The sequence below is a fragment of the Hylobates moloch genome, unplaced genomic scaffold (assembly GCF_009828535.3).
Source record: "Hylobates moloch isolate HMO894 unplaced genomic scaffold, HMol_V3 SCAFFOLD_43, whole genome shotgun sequence".
Classification (NCBI taxonomy): domain Eukaryota; kingdom Metazoa; phylum Chordata; class Mammalia; order Primates; family Hylobatidae; genus Hylobates; species Hylobates moloch.
The window spans coordinates 540,372-564,366 of record NW_026652318.1 but is presented as its reverse complement, the minus strand read 5'-3'; the positions used below and the strand labels follow the sequence as shown (position 1 = coordinate 564,366).

At 39.5% G+C, this 23,995-nt stretch overlaps 1 protein-coding gene across 6 annotated transcripts in view; it reads left to right on the top strand.

Annotated features, from left to right (window-relative positions):
- The first annotated feature begins 2,768 nt into the window (after nt 1-2,768).
- The window catches only part of LOC116463588 (interaptin-like), a 219,295-nt gene continuing 198,068 nt past the window's right edge, over nt 2,769-23,995 (top strand). The window contains exons 1-2 of one of the 6 annotated variants that reach the window (XM_058434747.1): nt 2,769-2,827; nt 6,568-6,659. In XM_058434747.1, the coding sequence (XP_058290730.1) occupies nt 2,782-2,827; nt 6,568-6,659 (138 nt within the window). In that variant the 5' untranslated portion in view covers nt 2,769-2,781. Of the gene's footprint in view, nt 2,828-3,460; nt 3,536-3,655; nt 4,042-6,567; nt 6,660-23,995 lie in introns of those variants that run through there. The other 5 variants (XM_058434745.1, XM_058434749.1, XM_058434746.1 and 2 more) reach the window with 5 other exon arrangements.

The following is a 23,995-nucleotide window of genomic DNA, read 5'->3' as shown; positions in this document are numbered from 1 at the left end:
GAGTTGTACTGGGTTCTGGTTTGCAGGATGAAAATAAAGTTGGGGCTAACTGTAATTTTGCCATGCTCCCTTTGTAGTTTTAAGCTCACTTTAAAATTAGCAATCTTGGGCGTAGTGCAGTGGCTTATGCCTGTAATCCCAGCACTTTGGGAGGCGAGCCAGTTGGATCACCTGAGGTCAGTAGTTTGAGACCAGCCTGGGCAACATGGTGAAACCCCGTCTCTACTAAAAATACAAAAATTAGCCGGGCATGGTGGCAGGCGCCTGTAGTCCAAGCTACTTGGGAGGCTGAGGCAGGAGAATCCCTTGAACCTGGGAGGTAGAGGTTGCAGTGAGCCGAGATCATGCCATTGCACTCCAGCCTGGGTGACAGAGCAAGACTCTGTCTCAAAAAAAAAAAAAAAAAGAAATAGCAATCTTGGATAGAGGTCCTACATTTTTGTCAGAATTGCAGGCAACATACCTCTTCTTCTACATGCTTTTCATGGCGGGGGGAGGAGGAAACAAAGGAGGGAGCATAAAACTACTTTTTGAAGTGAAGAACGACATTTCCCTGCTGGATACATATTTTATGTAAATTCACAACAGTAACAAAAGCACAGACACTGTGTCCTCATAAACCAACGCAAAGTTCTGCAGACCATGTGGAAAGCCCTAGGTTAGTTGCTTTAGAGAGTCTCTATTCCAAAAACTGAGAGAATTTCCTTCCCCAGGGGTCACTGACAATACGGGGTTGGGAGGGGGGAATAAAGGGTTATAAAAAGAAGTTAACAGCAGCTTAATTTGGCTATTACTGGATAATTTTTAAAAGTCGCAGTAAAAAGTGAAAATTAGCTCAATTAAAAACTAATGGGATAACCCAAAACTTTATTTAATATGCCCAATGATGGGATTATTTTAAATTGTACTTCAGTTCTAGTATGGACAGTAATGGGGTGGGAAGAAGGAGGGAGGGCAAGTGAGAAACCTGAAAAGAGACAGACCAAGACAAAACACCAACACAGAGCACAGGATTCATGGCTTTTTTTTTTTTTTTCTGAAACCTATTTTGTAACATCTTGTCACAACACTTCCTTTGCACTATCTTCTTTCAGGAATAATACTTTTTGCTGCTACCCTTTAAAAAATGTCATTCATCATAACTCTTATCCTTTGAAATTCTTACTGGGGTCTACTGCTTTCCAACTTTCTTTTTCTTTGTTTTCTTTTTTTAAGCGACAGGGTCGGGCTTTGTCACCTAGACTGGAGTGCAGTGGCCAGATCATAGACTGCAGCCTCAAATTCCTGGGCTCAAGTATCCTCTCACCTAGGGCTTTCTGAGTAAAGACTACAGGTGTGTGTCACCACACCATGCTAATTTTTTTTTTATAGCGACAGAGTCTCACTATATTGCCCAGGCCAGTCTCAAACTCCTGGCTTCCAGGGATCCTCCTGCCTCAGCCTCCCAAAGCTCTGGGATTATAGGCATGAACCACCATGCCCAGCCCAACTTTCTATGATAATGAAAATGTTCAATATCTGTGGTGTAGCATACATTACCTACATGACTACTGAGTACTTAAAATGTGGCTAATGCAATATAGCAATGGAATTTTTAAACATACTTCATTTTAGTGAAATTAGTTACATGAGGCCACCTTACTGGACAGTGCAGGTCTAAGGGAAATTTACAGTGGAAAGGAAATTGGTCTCAAAGGCAATATGCAGACAAATAAACACAGAAGAAATTAAACCAAGGAGTGAACTGAAGCCTTTGAGCTGGATTTTCTCCCATCCTTAAAGTGTTGCCTTTCCTTATCCTATACACAAAGTACTCAATAAATAAAACTAGCCTCAGAACAGAGTGATCTTGCATTAGGTATGCAAAATTCCTGTCCCAGATAGGTACCGGTTTTGGTGCCCTATATCTAAACTTCCATTATTACAAACTGACAGCAGTCCTACCTTCACTATCCCTCAGATAAATATGACGAGGATGAATAGCTCTGAAAGTTATTTGGGCTTCTCATAACCATGTTGTACTTGACCACTTGGTTGACTGTCCTCTAGGCCTCTTAATCCTTTCCTCTTTGAGGGAGTGGAAATAGAAAATCAAGGGTAGGCATTGGGGCAAAAATATCAGTCAGGTTAAATGTACAAGACACATCTACTAGACTTTTTTTTTTTTTTTTTTTTTTTGAGACAGAGTCTCGCTCTGTCACCCAGGCTGGAGTGCAGTGGCATGATCTCGGCTCACTGTAAGCTCTGCCTCCCGGGTTCATGCCATTCTTCTGCCTCAGACTCCCAAGTAGCTGGGACTACAGGTGCCCGCCACCACGCCTGGCTACTTTTTTGTATTTTTAGTAGAGACGGAGTTTCATCGTGTTAGCCAGGATGGTCTCGATCTCCTGACCTTGTGATCTGCCCGCCTTGGCTTCCCAAAGTGCTGGGATTACAGGCCCGAGCCACTGCGCCCAGACACATCTACTAGACTTTTTAGTGCCAAGGAACAAGGCACTAGTGTTCAGTACTTCCTGGTGTCATTAATCAGTAGTTATCAATAAGCAGTTTGGTGTACCGATACTGCTCTGCGTCATTTAATCACTTCTCTAAATCTATAGGTTCAGTTAATTTCCTTTGTATCTACTTAATCTTATTTTATTCAATAGCAAACCAGTCTGTTTGCCTGCTAGAGAGCCATTGATGTTTTCTTTGGTTCTTGGAAGAACTGTACTTCGACCTTATATAATCCTCAGAAAGGCAAGATCTGGACTACGAATGAGTCACCTGCTAATTACACCAATGGCTGCTCCTGCCTTGACCAGTCACAGAGTATCACCCTATCTCGGTATGCTGCTCTGCTTGTCGCGTAGTAGGTCAATAAATACTTGTTTTATGAATGAATGTATGAATAAAGGGAAGTTAGTCACGTGTAAGGGTGGGTAGCCTGCGATAAATAAAGTGTAGACTAGGAGGTCTCAAAATACTTTTTGAACTAAGCCCTTAATCTTCACTACTTTGGACTAGAATGGGAATGTCACCAACGCCTTCCCAATTAATTTGCCCTGGTTGTAATGACTGAAACCAGAACTTCCCTTTACACCCATGACCTCTACAGTCATCTCTTTTTCCTCTGCTCAAGAACAGTAACTGCTTACTGCTGTGTCTACCACATAGGCCTCAGAACAAGGGGTGATAGGTAGGACTATAGGCTCCCGACTCGCGGCAGTGCCTCTCTCCAACCCCCCACGAGGCTGGGACAGCTCCCTCCATCTCAGCAGTCGCTACCAAGCAACCGACCCACTCTCGCCCGCCTCACCCCTCGATCCCCTTCCCTCCCTCTCACAGCACTCCGCGTAAGACTAGCCCAGCCTTCCGTGCCCCACCACTACTTTTCCCACTTCCGCCCGGAGCTTGAGGCCCTGGGCGGTGCAGGGGAGCGTTGACGACAGACGTGGGCCGTGACGTCGCCGCGCCCTGACGTCAAGCCGACTGGCGGCGCGGTCGCCCGGGAGACCGGGAAAGCCTTTTCACACCCGTCATAGTCGAAGTTGAGGTGAGGGACGATGGCTTTCCTCAGCCTGGGATGACCTGGTCCTCCAGAATGCAGTTCCGGAGAGGAGGCGTGCTAGCACCCAGGGAGAGGGCCAGAAAGCTGAGCCGCGGCGCCCCAGCGAGGGCACGAGGCCCCGGGCCTGGACTCCGCCACCACGCTCCTCTGCGGCCCCTTCCTGGTCTCTGCCAGTCCGCGGGGCCCAGGCGCGGTCCGCCTTCCTCCCAGCCCTGGGGAACGCGCGGCTCTGCTTCCTCACCCCCGCACCCTCCTCCTCCTCCTCTGCCGGCCACGGCAGGTCCAGGGGGAACGGGGTTAGAAAGGGACAGATTTGAAAGCCGTTCCAGCAGTTTTGTGTGGCCTTGCGGTTGGTTTCTGTGTGGAAGATCCCGCCGCTTCAGGGAAGTCTTAGGACGTGAACTTCCCGCCTTCACCTGCCCCTGACCTGCTCGTTGTGGGTGATTCACGCCAAGGGAATGGTTCTTTACGTAAGGGCTTGAAAGCTGAACGTGAGTTAATGGCCTAACGTGACACTAGTGTGAGAAACGGAATTGGAAACGAACAAGGACGTGTCTGCATTTTAAAAAATGTCTTTTCGGTGATCTTGTTAGAGAGGAGGTTGACAAACACCCACGTAGCTGCAGCCACTTATCACTGCACCTCTTGCCAAAGTGCGGTCCACACACGTGCAATGATAAAGAATTAAAGGGACTTGTTTGATAACACACGCAAAACTATGTAAGACTAAATTTAAAAAATTACAGATTTTCCCTGTTGCCAAAGGGGAAAGAGACCCTTCTTTTTTCTTGAGAAACTTAGTATTTGTGAATGCTTCCTCTGTTTATTTAATATATATGCAAATGTTTTTAAAGACCTAGGAATGCTTTTCTTGAGGACCTGGAAGCCATTTCTTTAAAATGTAAACATCAAGGAAGATAGGGCCCCAATCTCCTTGTCACTTTGGGAGTTTAACCTAGGTGCGTTATTCCTAATTGTAAACACCTGCTTCGTTATAGAGCTGTGCATTCCTTAGGAGGAAAGCCGTTAGCGAACACAGGTGGTTACCCCAATTACCAGATGAATTAAAGAGGAAATATAAAAGAATGTATAGAACACTCTATTAAGCCCTCTTACATGAGGACACGGTACCAGTTTCCTTGAGAATGTGTGTAATGGATTGTGTCTCCTTGGCTGTATAAAAGAGTGGGATTTCCTTCTCTCTTTGTAACCTCATTAGCAGATTAGCCGTGATGTGCATCAAAGTCTAGTTGAATGCCTAATTACTAATAAAATTGTTGTCTTTCTGCATTTTGGAGCATTTTCTGGGTTGGCAGGACTTTTTATTTTTAGTTTCTCCCCAATAATCAGAACCTGCCAATTCCTTTCATATGCTAAGGCCATAAAGTTGGAATAGATTCACAGACAATGAAGGCACTACACAAAAACTGTTCTACTGGTGGTTTGTTTATACTGTCATTTAGATTCGTGCTCTCAGATAATTTTATGGGTGAAATTTTAAAAGGATGTTTAGATGGTAATTTTTTGGAAAATTCTCCCAAGAGAGTTGAAGTTACTATTTTATTTTGCTGATGGCAAATCCACCATTAAATGACAGAAATGAGAATAATGAGCCTTCTGGGCTCTTGCCACATGATTATGACAATCTGCCAAACATCAGATTATGTTTGGGCCTATGTTGATATGGTTAATGGTACCTCCATTGCAGACCTCAGTTAACTTTACCACACATGTCATATTATGTTTTATGTGGGAAGACATAAAGCTCATTAGTTTTTGGTTTTAAACGGCAACTCACTGAAATGAGTCTTTGTGCTGACACAGGGAACAAGGAATCTTCTCTTCCACTAGTGGTTGCACCATTTAGAAAGATAATGCCACTATAGGGCTTTTTGACAACTACAGTTTCCCTGCTACCTTGGTGTATGGCCAGGGTTGCTCTCTCTGATAGAGTACTTTGCTTCTCCAGTCTCTTTTGTCAAAATCCTGCCCTGATTGAATACAAACAACCTCAGGAAGCCTTCACTAACTCCCACCTCTCATCTGAAACATAAGATATTTTCCTTTCTTGAACTCTAAGACTGCTCTTGTCTATAACTCATGGTCCTCAGGCCTTCTTCCCTGCTATGGAATTGTGCCTGTATCATCATCATCTGACTCTGCTGCCACTGCCCTCCCCCTTCTTCTGACTCCTTAGATATGTGTAAACAGCCCTTACTCGTGAGGGAAGGATTAAAAAAAAAAAAACAACAACCCAAAGTGCTCCTCCATTTATCCTCTGGTTTTATGAAAGTAGTGACTGACCTTTATATTGAATGGCTTTTATTAGAAAAAGAAAATCTATTAAAAGTAAAATATCTGCATAAAATTATGTAAATGTCCATCTTAGATAAAATTGGCACTTGGCTTCTTATTTTTGATCACTCTTCTGTTCAGTGTTTGCATATCATATTTAATCTGGTATCTCTAAATGCTCTTTTTCTGTATTTCATCATTTAATCCAGCATTCATGCCACAATTGCTTTTTTCATCTGCTAAGCTAAAATACTATATTTTTATACTTTTTCTAGCAGCATTTCAGAAAAATATTTTATTTTTAAATGTGTATTTAAAATGTGTATTTAAAATTTTAGTCATTATTTGTATTTAAAATGTGTATATAAAATTTTAGTCGTGTGTATTTAAAATGTGTATTTAAAATTTTAGTCATTATGTATTTGAAAAACAATTAGTAGTAAATCACAACAGAAATTACTATTACACCATAAAGTTCTAACAAAAGAGAAAATATTCTTTCTAACTTAGCAGGCTCTATAGTTCTCTCCTGTTCTATTGGCCCAATAACTAACGGAGAAAACTCTTTAACTGTACCTTCTAACATTGAGCTGATGAAATAAGCATCTGTTGAAACAGTTATCACCATTCATCCCCAAATACTCCTAAGAATTTATAAAGCATCTTAATTTGAATGTTCTCTACATTATTTCTGTTCTGACTGTTGCCATCAATGTTCTTAGATTTCCTTTGGCTTCGAAGATCTCTCACCATATTTTGGGAAGTTATGGATCATCACATTCCCATGCATGCTTTGCCTGAAGAAATCCAAAAGGTATGATATATTGTGTTGCTATAGCCTAACAGTGGGAACATGTAGCAGTTAGATAATTCTAAAACCTAGAGGAGTGAATTCATTAATTTTGGTCATAGGATCTGAATGAATTGGTGGAGTGGGAGAGGGAATAATTATTATCATAATGAGCAGAACTGTAGAATTCAATTCAGTATAAAGAATTTTGCTACTATGGAAGAAGACATATATCTAATTCCAGTGCAGTATTTGACCAGGTGGTTGTGGAGCCCTAGTGAAGAGCGGGCGTCAGAAACGTCCATGTGTGTTTTAATGGTGCTGGATTTCTAAGCCTCTATTACAGTTTCACCAACATTAATTCTCAGTACTGACTGTGTGCCAAGCACTGTTTTAAGCCCCTTTTATGCAGTTGACCCTTGAACAACATGGAACTAAATTGTGTAGGTCCACTTATATGTGAGTTTTTAAAATAAATATATTGGAAAATGTTTTGAAGATTTGGAATGGTTTAAAAAAAACTCACAGGTGAACCAAGTAGCCTAGAAATATTGAAAAAATTAAGAAAAAGGCATGTTATGAATGCATAAAATGTACATAGACGCTAGTCTGTTTTATCATTTACTACCATAAAATATGCACAAATCTATTATAAAAAGGTAAAATTTATCAAAACTTATGCACACAGACACTTAAGAAACTACATGGTGCTATTTGCAGTCAAGAGATGTAAATAAACATAATGATGAAATATTAAATTGTAACTACATAAAATTAACTGTAGTATATACTATACTAATGTAATAATTTTGTAGCCACCTCCTGTTGCTTTTGCAGTGAGCGCAAGTGTTGTGATTATCTCCTTAAAACACTGTGTGATAATCATGGCCATGTAAGCAGTTCTTCCCTTCAGGAAAAAGTGATCTTGAAGTTCTTGTGTATTTTTCATCATGTTTAGTGCAATTTCATAAGCTTTGGATAACATCAAAGGACACATTTAGCATGCCACTACCTGATGCTGGAAGTACTTTCAAGAAGCAGAGAAAAGTCATGACATTACAAATAAAAAGTTGAATTGCTTGATATGTACTGTAGAATGTGGTATGCAGCTGTGGTTGCCCACTATTTCAAGATAAATGAATCCAGTATGAGGACCATTTTATATATATATAAATATATATTTATATATAAAGGAAATTTATGATGTTGTAGCTATAGCTATGTCAACAGGTGCAAAAACCATGTACTTTTTGCAAAATCTGTTATAATGAAAACAGTTTTAATGTGGGTGCAGAATTGCTATAAGAAAGCATACCTGTAGACTCTAATATGATTCAAGAAAAAACAGTCATTCCACAGAGTGAGCAGAGAGTGGTGAAAAGTCTAGGATGTTAGTGGTTGGAGGAAATGGGGAGGCTGGAAATGGAGTAGAAAATCTAGGATACAGCCAGGTGTTGGGGGATCTTGGATGCCCTGAGAAGGAGTTTGGATTTTAAACCACAGAGAAAAAAAAAATCATTATATGGCAACTTAAAAAAAAAGTGAAAGATCTAAAGCTGGATAATTTAATGCCAGCAAAGGATGGTTTGGTAATTTTTAAAAGAGGTTTGGCTTAAAAAAGAAAAAGTCAAGATAACAGGAGAAGCATCTTTTGCTGACCAAGAGGCAGCAGACAAGTTCCCAGATGTCATTAAGAAAATCATTGAGAAGAAAGGGGGTTTTTGGTTTCTTTTTTATTGTTTTTGTGTTTGTTTGTTTTGTTTTTTTTGCAGTAAAGAAAGTTTAATTGATATGAGGCCACTGTGGCATGTGGCAGGTGGAGTTATTACTCAAATCAATCTCCAAAAATTTGCAGGCTAGGAATTTTCAAGGATAGTTTGGCAGGCGGTGCGGGGGGCTAGGGTATGGGAGCTGCTGATTGATTGGGGATGCAGTCATAGGGGTGTAGAAAATGGTCTGTGTGTGAAGACAGAGTCCAAGTGGGACATCAGTCATTAGAAGTACAAAAGCTTGAGAAAACATCTCCAAAGGCCAATTGTAGGTTCTACAATAGTGATGTTAATTACAGGAATAATTAGGGAAGTTGCAAATCCATTGGAATAATGGCTCCTAGTCATTTACATCTACATATTAGCAGAATGCAGACCCCTCTAATTCTCTTAACCTGTTGGCTTTTATTAGTTTTACAAAGATGGCTTAGTTTAAGGGATATTATTTAAACTATAAAGTTCTCCCAAAGTTAGATTGGCCCACACCCAGGAATTGCATATTAGTTTGTTCTCATGCTGCTAATAAAGACATACCTGAGACTGGGTAATTTATAAAGGAAAGAGGTTTAATTGGCTCACAGTTCCACATGGCTGGGGAGGCCTCACAATCATGGCTGAAGAGCAAGGGATGTCTTAACATGCTGGCAGGCAACAGAGAACTTGTGCAGGGGAACTCACCTTTATAAAACCATCAGATCTTGTGAGACTTATTCACTATCATGAGAAGAGCATGATAAAGGTTCACCCTCATGATTCAATTATCTCCCATCAGGTCATGCTCACGATGTGGGAATTGTGAGAGCTACAATTCAAGATGAGATTTGGGTGGGGGCACAGCCAAACCGTATCAAATGACCAAGGGCAGTTTGGAGGTTAAAGTCAAGACTGAATTGGTTAGGTCAGAATTTTCTCACTGTTAACAATTTTTGCAAAGACAGTTTTAATCCCCCTCCTTTGGGTTTCATCATACCTTATTTTTTAATCTGTGAATTATGGAAATAGAAAAAGGCTGACAGCCACTGTAACTTCTTCCTGCTCACAGGGGCAGGTTTGGAGTGGGAGTTGCCCTCAGGGTAAGAGGAGTGAAACTGTCTTGTAATTGTTGGTATGTATTCATGTGTGCCAGGTTGAGATCCCAAGGTCTGCGTAACAAAACATTGGTGCTCATCCACAGCTTTCATATAGCACTTAAGTGAACAAGTGGACTATAAGACAAATAATGAGCTCCAACATAAGGAGAGAAAGTCCTCACTTCAGGAATCCCTGTAGAACTGACCTGAAGCCTTAAGGAATACAGGTGAATGACCCCAAGAATCAATCAGATATGGGGTCATTAGCAGAGACTCAAACACAGTGGATAAGGCTGGAATCTAATAACAGTTGTACTATAGCTTTTATCTGAAACAATTTTTCTCTCTCCAGTTTCCCATTTCTACCAAACACAAATCATAGTAGGACCAATTTATTTGCAAAATAAGTTCCAGGCCCATTATATTTGGCCTGGTTATTTGCATAAAATGCAGCGAGAATAGTTATTTGCCACATAGATTCTTTTTATAAAAATAATTGGCTTTGCTGGAATTTATTTCATAAGGAATCTCAGATTAGACCTTTTAAGAGTCTCTAGCCCAGCCAAGGATTCATCTGTGCCTGCACATACCTGTATGAATTGGGTGAATTTCTTTCTTCTTGAGGTCCCACAGTAACTTGGGATTCCTGGGTCTGTCAGAAAGTGACATTCTTTATTTACTACAGGTTAGGAGCCCTGTAAAGGACAAGGTATGACACCAGTATTTCCAAGGGGCTGTTACCAGCTCTGTTAAGTCAACCTCAGTTACTCAAAGCAGCCTGAAACCATGCCATTTCCAGTCAAAGCGTTGGTAAAATAATCAGTATCTCCAGTTGTGTCCTGTTGCAAAAAACAAAACAAAAAACATTCTTATTGAACTTATGCAAAAAACTATATTGCCATATGCTAAGAAGACTCATAATTAGTTTCAAAATTCTGGAGAAATCAGGTAGAGAGAAAGAAATATGCTCCAAAGTTTGCAGATAGAAATATGCTTCATTCAATTGTTAAAAGCTGTAAACAGCTCAAAAGAAAGTTGTTATATTTTTGACCCTGAAAAACAAAAAGGATCAGAAACATTTCAAACAAATAGTCATAGAAAGATTATTTCATTATTCTCTTAGTTCAGTCCATACAGTTAATTCCTGTTCTGTTTGATATTCATGAATACTTCAGCTCTTCCTGAGAGTCCTAGAAGTTTTTCCCTCTATATTAATGGCACAATCTTTAAAGATATCAGAAATCTGCATTCAAGAGCACCTGTTAGAGTCCCATAGCTGATTATAAAATCACCTTTTGAAAAGGATCAAAGTAAAAATAACTGTGGATGACAAGAGGCTTAGAACAGCTATGGTTTAAGACTCAATTAACAGGGAAATTTGGTTATTTTTGTGACATACAATTTAATATAACAATTATTATTACTGATAACATACATTAAGTCATATTGAAATTATAAGAATCTTGCACAATTCTGGAACACATACCAATAACACTTTCATATAAATACAGCCTACAGAAAGCCGAATACCAATTCATACTTGACAGTGCTCACTCTATGATGTCAACATGCCAAATAAGCCAGATGTCTCTTTTGGACTTCAGGGGACCTAATATTGAAAAAATTAGTGAAATCAAAAGGACTGAATTTAGAACTTGAAATTTTGATTTTGGAAGGTTTGTCAAATATCAAAGGTTTAGAATACTTACTGTTACAAAATAGTATCATTGGTTATTCATTTAGCAGAAGTGATAACTCAAAAATTTCAAAAGGCAAAAACTTAAACAGCATACCCAATAAAGATAGCATGTGGCTACCTAAATCTCTCTTTCCCCTTTTTTTCTTTTTCTTTTTGCAGTTTACTTAAAAGGCAAAAACCTTTCATTGTGGCTCAGTATTACAAAAAAACTTTGTTCAAAAGAAGAAAACCAAATTTTACCTTTGTATTAATGTACTATTAATGTTAGGCCCAATTTTTTTAATAAAACCTTATAAACAAATATATACAGTCTTAATCAGTTTGACCATAAGGTACGATTTTCATAACCCCCCCCCCCATAACTTTTTATAATTTATTAAAGAGCAGATCAGTGTTCTAAGAAAACCATTATTCTGACACATGGATCCAGATTCTGGCCTTCTAACAGTGTGCTTTCTATTTTAATGTTCTAATTTATAGAAAAACTAAATAATCACCTTTAACTTTTGGCTATTTTGCTCACACCCACAGAGCTTCCTTTACATGATCAATCTTTTATAAATCTTTTACAACTTGCTTAAACCTTCAGTATTGTCATATCTTTTTGGGACAATCCTCAAAAATCTCCAAACTCAACTTGATTACTTTCCTTTGAACAAAAGCCATATTTCCAAGACAAAAACACATTCTACTTTCTTTATATAACTTGTATATAAACTTTCTCTAGTAGTCTCAATGTTAATATGTTAACTCTTAGCGACTTTTATTTCTGGTTAGGAACCTGGTAAGTAAGTAATTTTAACCATGTATCAGATTGCAGAGCCTAGGACAAGGACAGAGCTTCAGACAGTGACTGACTCTTCCTAGGCTAGTCGGAGGACAGGGCTAACTCCATATGTCCCCAGATCTTACCTAAAATCTAATGGCTGAAGAATAGACAAGTCAATTTTCAAAAATATCATAGAAGTAGTTTATAACCTTAAAACGTATCGCAAAGACAGTATTCAGTCTGCCTACTTTAGACCAAATGTCTAAATTTTGAAGATGTTTTTATTTTACCAATAATTCTTAAAGCTATACTTAACAAAGATTTCTAAAGTCATCTACACTAAAAGGCATTAAATTTTCTATTTTTCTGACAAAATATTTTATTTTAGGACTCATTCTTCCCTAAACCAGTTAATTAGAGTTCTTTTATATAAACATCCCACACACAACACATATAATTACATGGAAGGAAATGGATCTGGTAGTTGTAAGATTTTTTTGTTTGCCAGTTTTTAAGTTTCTATTTCCTATTTTAGACTATCAGTTTCTTGATTACCTATTCCCTGCCCTAAACAACTGTCAGCTAGGCAACTCTAAATTTGCATTTCTAAAGGGACAGCTCCTAGGTGAAACAGGATAGAGAACTTATATTTTAAAAGCACACCAATCACAGACAAACAGAGAGCCAAATCATGAGTGAACTCCCATTCACAATTGCTTCAAAGAGAATAAAATACCTAGGAATCCAACTTACAAGGGATGTGAAGGACCTCTTCAAGGAGAACTACAAACCACTGCTCAATGAAATAAAAGAGGATACAAACAAATGGAAGAACATTCCATGCTCATGGGTTGGAAGAATCAATATTGTGAAAATGGCCATACTGCCCAAGGTAATTTATAGATTCAATGCCATCCCCATCAAGCTACCAATGACTTTCTTCACAGAATTGGAAAAAACTACTTTAAAGTTCATATGGAACCGAAAAAGAGCCCCCATCGCCAAGTCAATCCTAAGCCAAAAGAACAAAGCTGGAGGCATCATGCTACCTGACTTCAAACTATACTACAAGGCTACAGTAACCAAAACAGCATGGTACTGGTACCACAACAGAGACATAGATCAATGGAACAGAACAGAGCCCTCAGAAATAATGCCACATATCTACAAGCATCTGATCTTTGACAAATCTGACAAAAGCAAACAATGGGGAAAGGATTCCCTATTTAATAAATGGTGCTGGGAAAACTGGCTAACCATATGTAGAAAGCTGAAACTAGATCCCTTCCTTATACCTTATACAAAAATTAATTCAAGATGGATTAAAGACTTACATGTTAGACCTAAAACCATAAAAACCCTAAAAGAAAACCTAGGCAATACCATTCAGGACATAGGCATGGGGAAGGACTTCATGTCTAAAACACCAAAAGCAATGGCAACAAAAGCCAAAATTGACAAATGGGATCTAATTAAACTAAAGAGCTTCTGCAAAGCAAAAGAAACTACCATCAGAGTGAACAGGCAACCTACAAAATGGGAGAAAATTTTCGCAACCTACTCATCTGACAAAGGGCTAATATCCAGAATCTACACTGAACTCAAACAAATTTACAAGAAAAAAGCAAACAACCCCATCAAAAAGTGGGCAAAGGACATGAACAGACACTTCTCAAAAGAAGACATTTATGCAGCCAAAAAACACATGAAAAAATGCTCATCATCACTGGCCATCAGAAAAATGCAAATCAAAACCACAATGAGATACCATCTCACACCAGTTAGAATGGCCATCATTAAAAAGTCAGGAAACAACAGGTGCTGGAGAGGATGTGGAGAAATAGGAACACTTTTACACTGTTGGTGGGACTGTAAACTAGTTCAACCATTGTGGAAGTCAGTGTGGTGATTCCTCAGGGATCTAGAACTAGAAATACCATTTGACCCAGCCATCCCATTACTGGGTATATACCCAAAAGACTATAAATCATGCTACTATAAAGACACATGCACACATATGTTTATTGTGGCACTATTCACAATAGCAAAGACTTGGAACCAACCCAAATATCCAACAACGATAGACTGGATTAAGAAAATGTGGCACACATACACCATGGAATACTATGCAGCCATAAAAAATGATGAGTTCATGTCCTTTGTAGGGACACGGATGAAACTGGAAACCATCATTCTCAGTAAACTATTGCAAGGACAAAAAACCAAACACCGCATGTTCTCACTCATAGGTGGGAATTGAACAGTGAGAACTCATGGACACAGGAAGGGGAACATCACACTCCGGGGACTGTTGTGGGGTGGGGGGAGCGGGGAGGGACAGCATTGGGAGATATACCTAATGCTAAGTGATGAGTTGATGGGTGCAGCAAACCAACATGGCACATGGATACATATGTAACAAACCTGCACATTGTGCACATGTACCCTAAAACCTAAAGTATAAAAAATAATAATAATAATTAACCTTTATTATCTCAAAAAAAAAAAAAAGCACAGAGCTGAGACATTAAGCCAAAACCTTGTATGATAATAGTTTCTAATATACACAGGCAGGCACCCTTACCAATGGGGGTTTTCTTAAATATGTAAATTTCTAAATTGGATTTGTGGCTTCAGGGTGGAGCCCTTCAAGGAACAGGGTCAAGAAAGCGTGCAGCTTCCAGGGCCTGACAGGCAGAACCGTAAGATAGATCCCCAAAAATCAAGGGCTCTATTTTTATGCCTAATCCTGGGTGCCCCAAAAGACAAACGCTATAGGACGAGATAGTGATTTTATGGTGTATCTCATTGCAAGGACATTTTCGCTGAGGCTAGTGGGCAACCCAAAGCCAATCAGCTCAATCTGTAATCAGTCCATTCCCCAATCCATACTTTCCAGGTGCCCAAGAGCATGGTTTTCTTATTCAGTGTGCAAAGAACCAAGTATCACCGTGTAGTAACTCAATTATAAGCATCTGCCATTAGCCATCCCTAAGAGTATATCTCTTACCTAGCTATTACACACCAAGGCTAAAAGTTCTCTCATAAAGCCTCTCTCATAAAGCAATTCCTTCCTTCCTTCCTTCCTTCCATCCTTCCTTCCTTCCTTCCTTCCTCCCTCCCTCCCTCCCTCCCCCCCTCCCAGTCTTGCTCTGTCTCGGTTTTTTTTTTTTTTTTTTTTTGAGATGAGTCTCACTCTGTCACCGAGTGCAGTCGTGCAATCTCAGCTCACTGCAACCTTCGCCTCCTGGGTTCAAGCAATTCTTGTGCCTCAGCCTCCCGAGTAGCTGGGATTACAGGCATGTGCCACCATGCCTGGCTGATTTTTGTATTTTTAGTAGAGATGGGCTTTTGTCATGTTCAAGACTGGCCTTGAACTCCTGACCTCAGGTGACCCCACCCACCTTGGCTTCCCAAAGTGCTGGTTTTACAGGCCTAAGCCACCAAGCCCAGCCAAAGCAAAGTAATTTCTGATATCCTCAAAAGTTAAAAAGGTCGGATAATGTAATGCAAAACAGAGCAGAGTCATAAATTTTGAGAAGGATTTGTCTACTTACAATTTTGTGGGTTTCATGAGGAAAACAGGTTTTTCCCCAAATGGGGCCTGTGGCACCTCCTCTGTTTCTCCTAAGGAATCCCAGGCTGGCAAAAAGAAGTAAATGGAGAAACAATTCCGCCAACCAAGAAGAAAAAAAAAAAAAAAGCTTTTTCTCAAAAAAAACAAGATCCAAGAAGAGAAAAAGCATAAAGACCTTTAAAATATATGTATAGTGTAGATATCAACTTTTAGTTAAGCCAACTTTTAACCATAGAGCTTCGTTAAAGAAATCCTTTTATATCTTTTATTACTATACTCTAGCCAGGACAAACAGCCTCTGGGTTTTAAGCTTTTTCCCCCCTCAAAGGTCTTCTCCTAAGTGAAACCAGTAAGTCTTACCTAAGATTATGACTTATCCATGGATGCATGAGGTGTCTCCAAAGAGATTGCAAGCATTTTTACAATATGTAGAATAGCCCCTGAGGTAGCTCAGAGAAAAGAAAATTCAAGACAGGAAATCAGAAGCTGTCCATGGAGAAGAAAAGAATCAATAAATGGCAAAAGTCCCACAAGTATCCAACCAGAAAGGACTCATTCCCAAAGCCAGCAATTGAGCCCAGACTGCTACTATAAAAGGGTAGTCTTAGCTACTGAGCTACAGCATGGGGCAGCTGCCATTGCTCTTCCAGGAAGGAGTCTGGGGCAGTCATTTTCAAGCTTGTAAAGGATTGTAACTGCTTGAGAGAATTTTCTGAAGCTAGTTATGGCATTATTCATCCTTTTTAAAAACTTTAATTGTGGAGAATAAAAGATTTCTAAAATTCTTTTTAAAAAATGGTATACTCAGTTTCAGTAGTGACTTAATCTGAGTCTTTTACAAGCCCAGATGTTAATGTTCCAGGATTTTATCATATAAGCAAGAGGTATTCTTAGAGAGGGGATAGAGGAGATATCTCCATCATCCCCAAGAATTCACTGTCTGTAATGGGCTTAAGATAACAAAAGATGACAAGAGCCCTGTAGAAATGGGATCTTTTAAGACAAGACTCACCCAAAGGCATGACACATTTGGGATGAAGAGTGTGCTGACTCATCTCAGACACCTGGTCCTCTCATACTGACATGAACCGAAAAATTCCTGCCCTTTGGATGGTGGAGACTGAGAGTGTACCTCCACATGGTCACAGAGTCAAGCTCCCAAGGATGTAAAACAAGATGAGAGGGAAACCTCGTCCAGTTTTTGTTTCAGGGACCTGCAGCAAAGTTTGTAACTGACCAGCCCACAGGGCCAGCTTGAGCCTTGGGCTTATAGGGATCCTAGGCCCTTGTTCTATCCTACGGTGCCCCTCTCCATGACAGAAGACACATAAAGATAAAAACTGAGAGGAAAGGAGTGAAACAATATGAATATTCATAGCACAAAGTGCACGAGATTTGCTACAACCTCAGACTAATCATACAAATCCTTTTTTCCCATTAATCAGACTTTGCAAAGGAGACAGTGATTTTTACCATCAGTTTGTGCAGAGAGAGGCCAGAAGCCTGGCTGATAAGAAATTCTTACCCTTTTGCCAGCATGCTAGCTTTCCAGGTTCCTTTACTCTCAGCAGCTTTGGTGTTGCTGCTTGCTGTACCATAGCTGTGGGGCCACGCTGCATTACAAAAGAAAATCATCTCTTTCTGTTTCATGGAATCATAGTCAAAAACCTCGTTTTGCAAGATGTAGCCAGGCTACATGGGGGAACCAAAATGATATTTTTTTGTTCCAGGCAGAGGAAAATACACATGACAAAACACAGACACCAGTCCGCTTAGCATCCAAGTATTGACCTGGCAAGGCTTAAACTTGCCTCTGTTGGCCCATGTTGTCTTTGGTCCACTCAGAGTGGGGTGGGATATTCTCCAACCAGGAGTTTCAACAGGTGATCTTTAAGCAACATGGAAGAGTGGATAGTCACCCTGAGTTAGACCTGTTGAACTTTCTTCATGGCTCACAGAATGTGACCAACCAGACAAACTAGTAGAGCCTCCTGGACTTTCATCAGCAGTTCTTTCAGGGAATTCTCTCCATATATACAAATACACACAATGAGATAAAGAAAAACAAAAAGGCCTTCCAAACCAGGATTCCTAACCAAAAATTTCCAGGAGTAATTCTTCTGAACTAACCTCTTATTCTCTAACTGGGAAGACATCTCCCCAAACCCAGAGTCTTCCTACTATTTTGGGAGAGCCAGCTAGTACCCCCAAAGGAGCCAAACCAAGACCCTTGAAGGAGCAGAACCAAGAAACCCAGTGGAGCCAAACCAACTGGGAGAAGGAAGAAGGTTCTGGCTGTGCTTAGAATACTCAGCACACCAGTTTAAAGATGTCTTTCTAGGAAGGATGTCTTTCTCTACTGCAATTAGGCCCAAGCACTGTGGGTCAACAGGGCCTCACTGGGCAAGGACAGCACCAGACATGGCCTTCAGTTCCAGAGAAATAAGCAGCTGCCAGAGCTAACCTCCAATTCCATCATACTGGTGGGGGCTGACAAACTGCAGGCAGGCACCAACAAAGGCAGATCCCAGACAGACCCCCAAATTTATAATAGCCCGATGGGTTCTTCCTCCCACACAGATGAAATCAAGCCACTGAGACCACGGCATTGCAGTAGAGAAAGAGTTTAATGGAAACGAGGATGGCCATGCTACACAGGAGATGGAGTTATCACTCAAATCAATCTCCTAAACAGGTTTTTAATGCAAACAAAAGTGCCCTATTCTGGAAAAAAAAAAAAAAATGACACAAAATACATTAGTAAGGAAGAGAAGTGAGCACCAGGATTTAAGGAAGGAAGGGATAGGCCAAATCTATTGTTTTGTGCAAATGTAGTCAGGTTTATGATCAGGACTTCCCTTATCTATAAAACTGCTAATCTCCAGCCTTGATGGGAAAAGATAAACATCAGGTGTTAGTCTTTTGGTTGTACAACACAAAGGCTTGGACAAGGAGATCGCTTTTTCTAGACTGAGTCCATCAATGCTTTGTCTCTGAAGTCAGGAAGTACCTCAACAGTAGTCTATGGAAAGGACTGTCAATGCTATGGAAGAGAACCCTGATAGAACATTACCAAAGTCTTGAAAGATTACACCATTGAAGATGCCATCATTGTTATAGAAAAAGCCATGAAAGTCATCAAGCCTGGAACAAGAAATTCCTTCTAAAGAAAACTGTCCAGACGTTGTGCATGACTTCAAAGGATTTACAATGGAGCCAATAAAGGAAATTATAAAAGAGATTGTGGATATGGCAAAAAAGGTCAGAGAGTGAAGGGTTTCAAGATACTAATCTTGGGCCGGGCACAGTGGCTCACGCTTGTAATCCCAGCACTTTGGGAGGCCGAGGCGGGCGGATCACGAGGTCAGGAGATCGAGACCACGGTGAAACCCTGTCTCTACTAAAAATACAAAAAAAAATTAGCCGGGCGTGGTGGCGGGCACCTGTAGTCCCAGCTACTCGGAGAGGCTGAGGCAGGAGAATGGCGTGAACCCGGGAGGCAGAGCTTGCAGTGAGCCGAGATTGCGCCACTGCACTCCAGCCTGGGCTACAGAGCGAGACTCTGTCTCAAAAAAAAAAAAAAAAAAAAAAAAAAAAAGATACTAATCTTGGAGAAATTCAGGAGCTAATAGACATCACACGAAGAATTAGCAGAGGACAACTTGGAGATGATTTTTTTTTCTGAATCAGTGCAGACAATGAGAAAGAAGACATAGTAGAGGCAGTGCCAGAAAACAAATTGATGTTAGATAGTATGGCAGAAGGGTTTCAGTTATTCAAGACTGCTTATCACTTCTTTTACAACATGAACCTTTCTGTGATATGGGCACTGAAACTAAAGCAAACTTTGGAAGAAGGATTGGCACCATATAGAAACATTTTTAGAGAAATGAAAAAGCAAAAAAGTTCGACAGAAGTTATATTTCCTCAGTTACTCCAAGTGTGCCTGTCTTTTTTGCCTCCCCTTCCACTTTCTCCACCTGTGTCATCCCTGAGACAGCAACACCAACCCCTCCTCTTCCTCTTCCTCCTCAGCCTGCTCAATGTGAACATGAGGATGAAGTCATTTTTGATGATCCACTTCCACTTAATGAAGATTAAATGTATTTCCTCTTCCTTACGATGATTTTCTTAATAACATTTTCTTTTCTCTAGCTTACTTTATAAAATATGCATTAATTGAACGTTCATATTATCAGCAAGGCTTCCTGTCAACAGTAGGCTATTAGTAGTTAAGTTTTTGCGGAGTCAGAAGTTGTACATGGATTTTCAACTATGTGGAGGGGAGGTTGGCACCCCTAATGTCCATGTTTTTCAAAGGTCAACTATATATCAACTCATTTAATCTAATTAACACTCAGTTCTTTAGTTTTTATGCTGTTCTCTTCCCTGTTAGTTCACATCTGTACTCAGGACAAGGCATTTTCCCCATATTTAGCTTGCAATCCATACATTGTTAATAGTATAATTTTAAAAATCTCTCTTTGAAAAAGATTGACTTAAATTGTGAGTTATGACCTCAAACTTTATCATCAATCAGGTTTTTCAGTAAATCTACAGTTAACTCTTAATTAACAACTAATCTGTTAAATTTTGATTAAAATTTGCAGTCAGCTCTCAGATACGCTTTTGTCCATTGTGCATGTACCTTTGGGCTGCCTGTTAATCATGTCATTGATTTAACTTGATGCTTACTGTTGCTGCCTGCCCTTCAGATTTATGTAAACTGTAATCTAGCAGGAACAGGAAGAGAAGTCCATTTACCATAAAAGACCTTTTAAATCGTTACATTCAATTATCTTCACCTTTTAAGTTAGGTGTAAAAGAGTAAGCATACAGAGAGGGTTCAGCTATACTTGTACTCACCTGAGAAATGGTGCTTATATATATTTGAAGACATGAAATATCCTTCCTCTTGCCCTGAACTAAGTCCCTTTCTTGTACTAGCCTAGGTGTGGTGGAAATTAAAAGAAACAAAGCAAAGCAAACAAAATCTACAAGAAACAATAGCTGCACTTCAGGCCCTAATCACCTCTCAGGCAGAGGATGTATAATGACATGATAAAAAATAGCTCTACAAGGCAGTGTATGATTTAGTGCCATGTAAGATAGTATCTGCTGTGAGAATGAAGAAAGTAGAAAGAGGAATTCCTGCATGGTGGAATGGCCAGAGGGGGAGCTTTATGCTGGAGGTGAAACTGGAGTTGCCTCTTGAAGGCCTAGTATTTCCACAGGCAGCGGGTAAGGCATCCTAGGTCAAAGGAACAGAAGCTTTCTGGTGAGAAAAGCTGGCCAAGTTAGAGAATTTTTAACAACTACAGTGTTTTGAAAACATAAAATATGTATCTTATCTATATTTTGATAAGGTTTTTATGAGAGTTATAGAGGATTTTCTCTCATGTTTGAGATACTTTACAAGTAAATTGTTTAAAAAATACTAAAACCAAGCATTTCATAAATCTGCAGTTAGAGTCTAAAGCAAGAATGGCAGGCAGCCATCCAGGCAGTGCAGAGAAGTGGGGACACCAAAAGAGGCTCAGCTGCGTAAGGTCCTGGACAAGTGTGCTGGTCGTAGATTTGGTCACGTAAAGTGCAGCTTTGCACTTTTTCAGACCTAAGTTACATGCATTTATACAACAAGTATTATGCCTATTATGTGCCAGTCCCTGTTTGGGGTGCTTGATTTTAAAGTAGCCAGAATATGTATATACATCCCAAAGCCTATGAAAGTACCATCTTTTAGAATAAATGTGTTACATAACTTCTTACCTATATTTGATTTATCTAGATTGTCTGTAATTTCACTTAATTTCTTAGTGACTGGGCAGTGTATTTAATCAGCTGCATGTATTATTCTATACAGAGAGATAGATCAGGGGTCCCCAAACCCCTGGCCGCTGACTAGTACCAGTCCATAGCCTGTTAGGAACTGGGCCACACAGCCCGAGGTGAGTGGCAAGCCAGTGAGCATTACTGTCTGAGCTCTGCCTCCTGTCAGATCAGCAGCAGCATTAGATTCTCACAGGAGCAGGAACTGCACATGCAAGGGTTCTAGGTTGTGTGCTGCTTATGAGAATCTAACTAACGCCTGATGATCCGAGGTGGAACAATTTCATCCCAAAATCATCCCCATCTCCCCAGTCCATGGAAAAATTGTCTTCCGCGAAATCAGTCTCTGGTGCCCAAAAAAATTGGGGACTGCTGATTAGATATATAGCTTATAGTGGTAACAGGAGCCATTTAGATTAGAACTATTTCATTTTAATGTGAAGAAAAAGACTTTTTTTTCATAATAGCTTGGAAATGGCTCTATTTCTCTATTGAAGAAAAAAGGACCTGAGGTGGGTGGATCAGTGTGCAGTGACAGGTCTTTCAAAGGCTTTTTTTTTTCTTTCTTGTTCTGTTAACTTTTTATGTTACTTTTTATGCTGGCTTCTCTTTCTAGAGAAGTCCCTGCTGTTTCCTTTTTTTTCTGTGTATAGGCAAGGAAGGTGAGTGTAGAAATCAGGGAAGAGAAGGTGAGAGCCTTCCTTTCCTATTTATTTCTTTATGTATTTTTGCTATGTGATATGGAAATAGATGGCTGATAAATTAGTATTTGAAGATGACTATGCCACACTGTACTATTAATGCCAAAATGAGTAGTAGTAGAAAAAGGAGAGTTGCAAAAAATGTAAAGGTGTTAGGGGAGATGGCTACCAAAGAAAAAGTGTAGATAGAGAAGAACTATGATGATAAAAAGCTACAGTTGGAGAACCCGTTGCCTGATTAGAAGGCTAAGATTGTTAAACCATTTTCCCCTTGGTCTCATCTCCTCAGGGAATTTTAGGGAAGAAGGAATAAGATAATCTTTGACTCTCATGTCCAGGTCTTTTTCCTTTTTTATCACAGTTTCTGACTGAGCATAGTATACTTGTCAGACTTCCATCTTCTTAAGTGGCAGAAAATGTAAAAGCAGCCCATGGGCTAGATAGCAAAATCACATTTGGCTCCTTTTTCTGCTGCTGCACTCTACAGGTTACTTCTGTATGTATTTAGATCATATCTCTAAATCTGTTCTCTCTCCAGGCTGAGATGACTCCTACCTGTCCCTGACCTCAGATAACCAGCAGACTTACTAGGATTTTCATCAAGTATTCAGAAAGCAGAATACACTTGAAATTATAGTATTGTTCTGGGTTTAGGATTTTATTGCCACAATTTAAGACTAAAACAACACTTACAGATCAGCAAAGTAATACTGTAATTGTATATCTCTTCCCCTCGTGAATGTCAATCCATTTTAGAGACATATGGACTCCTCTTTTTAGAAAAGAGCAATGAATAATTTTCCTTTTGCTGTTTTTGCCAGGGGACATATGTGGAAATCAAAACAACAGCAACAAGCTAGTGGAAAAATCAATTAGTTTGCAAAAAGTGAAACTGATCTTTTGTTTTTTTAAAATGGTGACAAAATGAACACTTGTAATAGGATTTTAGCTTCCGGAAATCTTTATTACCACAGAACACAAAAGTAAAAAAAGAGATCAGAGTTGTTTATTTTGCAAAACAGAAGTAGCGATACAAGGGCTAGAGAGCGCACTGTTCTTTCAGGGATAACAATCCCTTTCCCCAGCAGTAACAGCTCATTTTGTCCTGTTTCAGTAAAGTAATTTTAGTACTTTGGAACTTTGAAATTTATTCAGAATAGCAGTTTTATATTTCCAAGCACAGATTGTCATTTGCCAGAAAAAATAAACTTAATTTCCAGGTTATTTTGGGCCACTGTGGCTAGGTTCAGATTTTTTGTTGAGTTGAAGTGGAAGAAAAGGGAAAATAAAGTGGTCATACAAATGTTAGACCTAGCATCCTGGGAAAGTTGTGATGTGTGTGTGTGTATGGACGTTTATGTATGATGTGTTTTTAAGCAATTGTAGTTTTATTAAAACCTTCTGACAAAGGGAATAGGAAGCTGTATAATTTTTGGAGAGTCTATTCACTTATTTTTGTGACCCAAGATAGTTCATTAGAAAAAGCATTTTCTTCAAAATTTTATTATGAATCTTGAAAAATCTGAATTTGCCAATTTGCAGTCAAAAATACTTTTGCCAACTGACCATAGAAGGTCATCGAGTTTACTAAGGTGAGGATTCCCGGTGTAAAAATAGGTATTGGAGGAAATATGCTTTGGAAGTATATATAGATAGACATAGGCATATCATTTATAATTTACATAGGATAAAGCCAGCATTTCTGATATTGCTCAATAACATGTCTTTATGGATCAATCTCTGGGATTTTAGTCCCAGATTGATTTTTTTCTATTTTTATTATTTTAAAATTAAACTTCTTATTTTGAGATAATTGTAGATTCACATGCAGGGTAAGAAATAACACCAAGAAATCCCAAGTATTCATCATCTAGCTTCCCGCAGTGGTAACATCTGGCAAAACTAAAGTACAATGTCATAACCAGGATATTGACAATTGATACAAT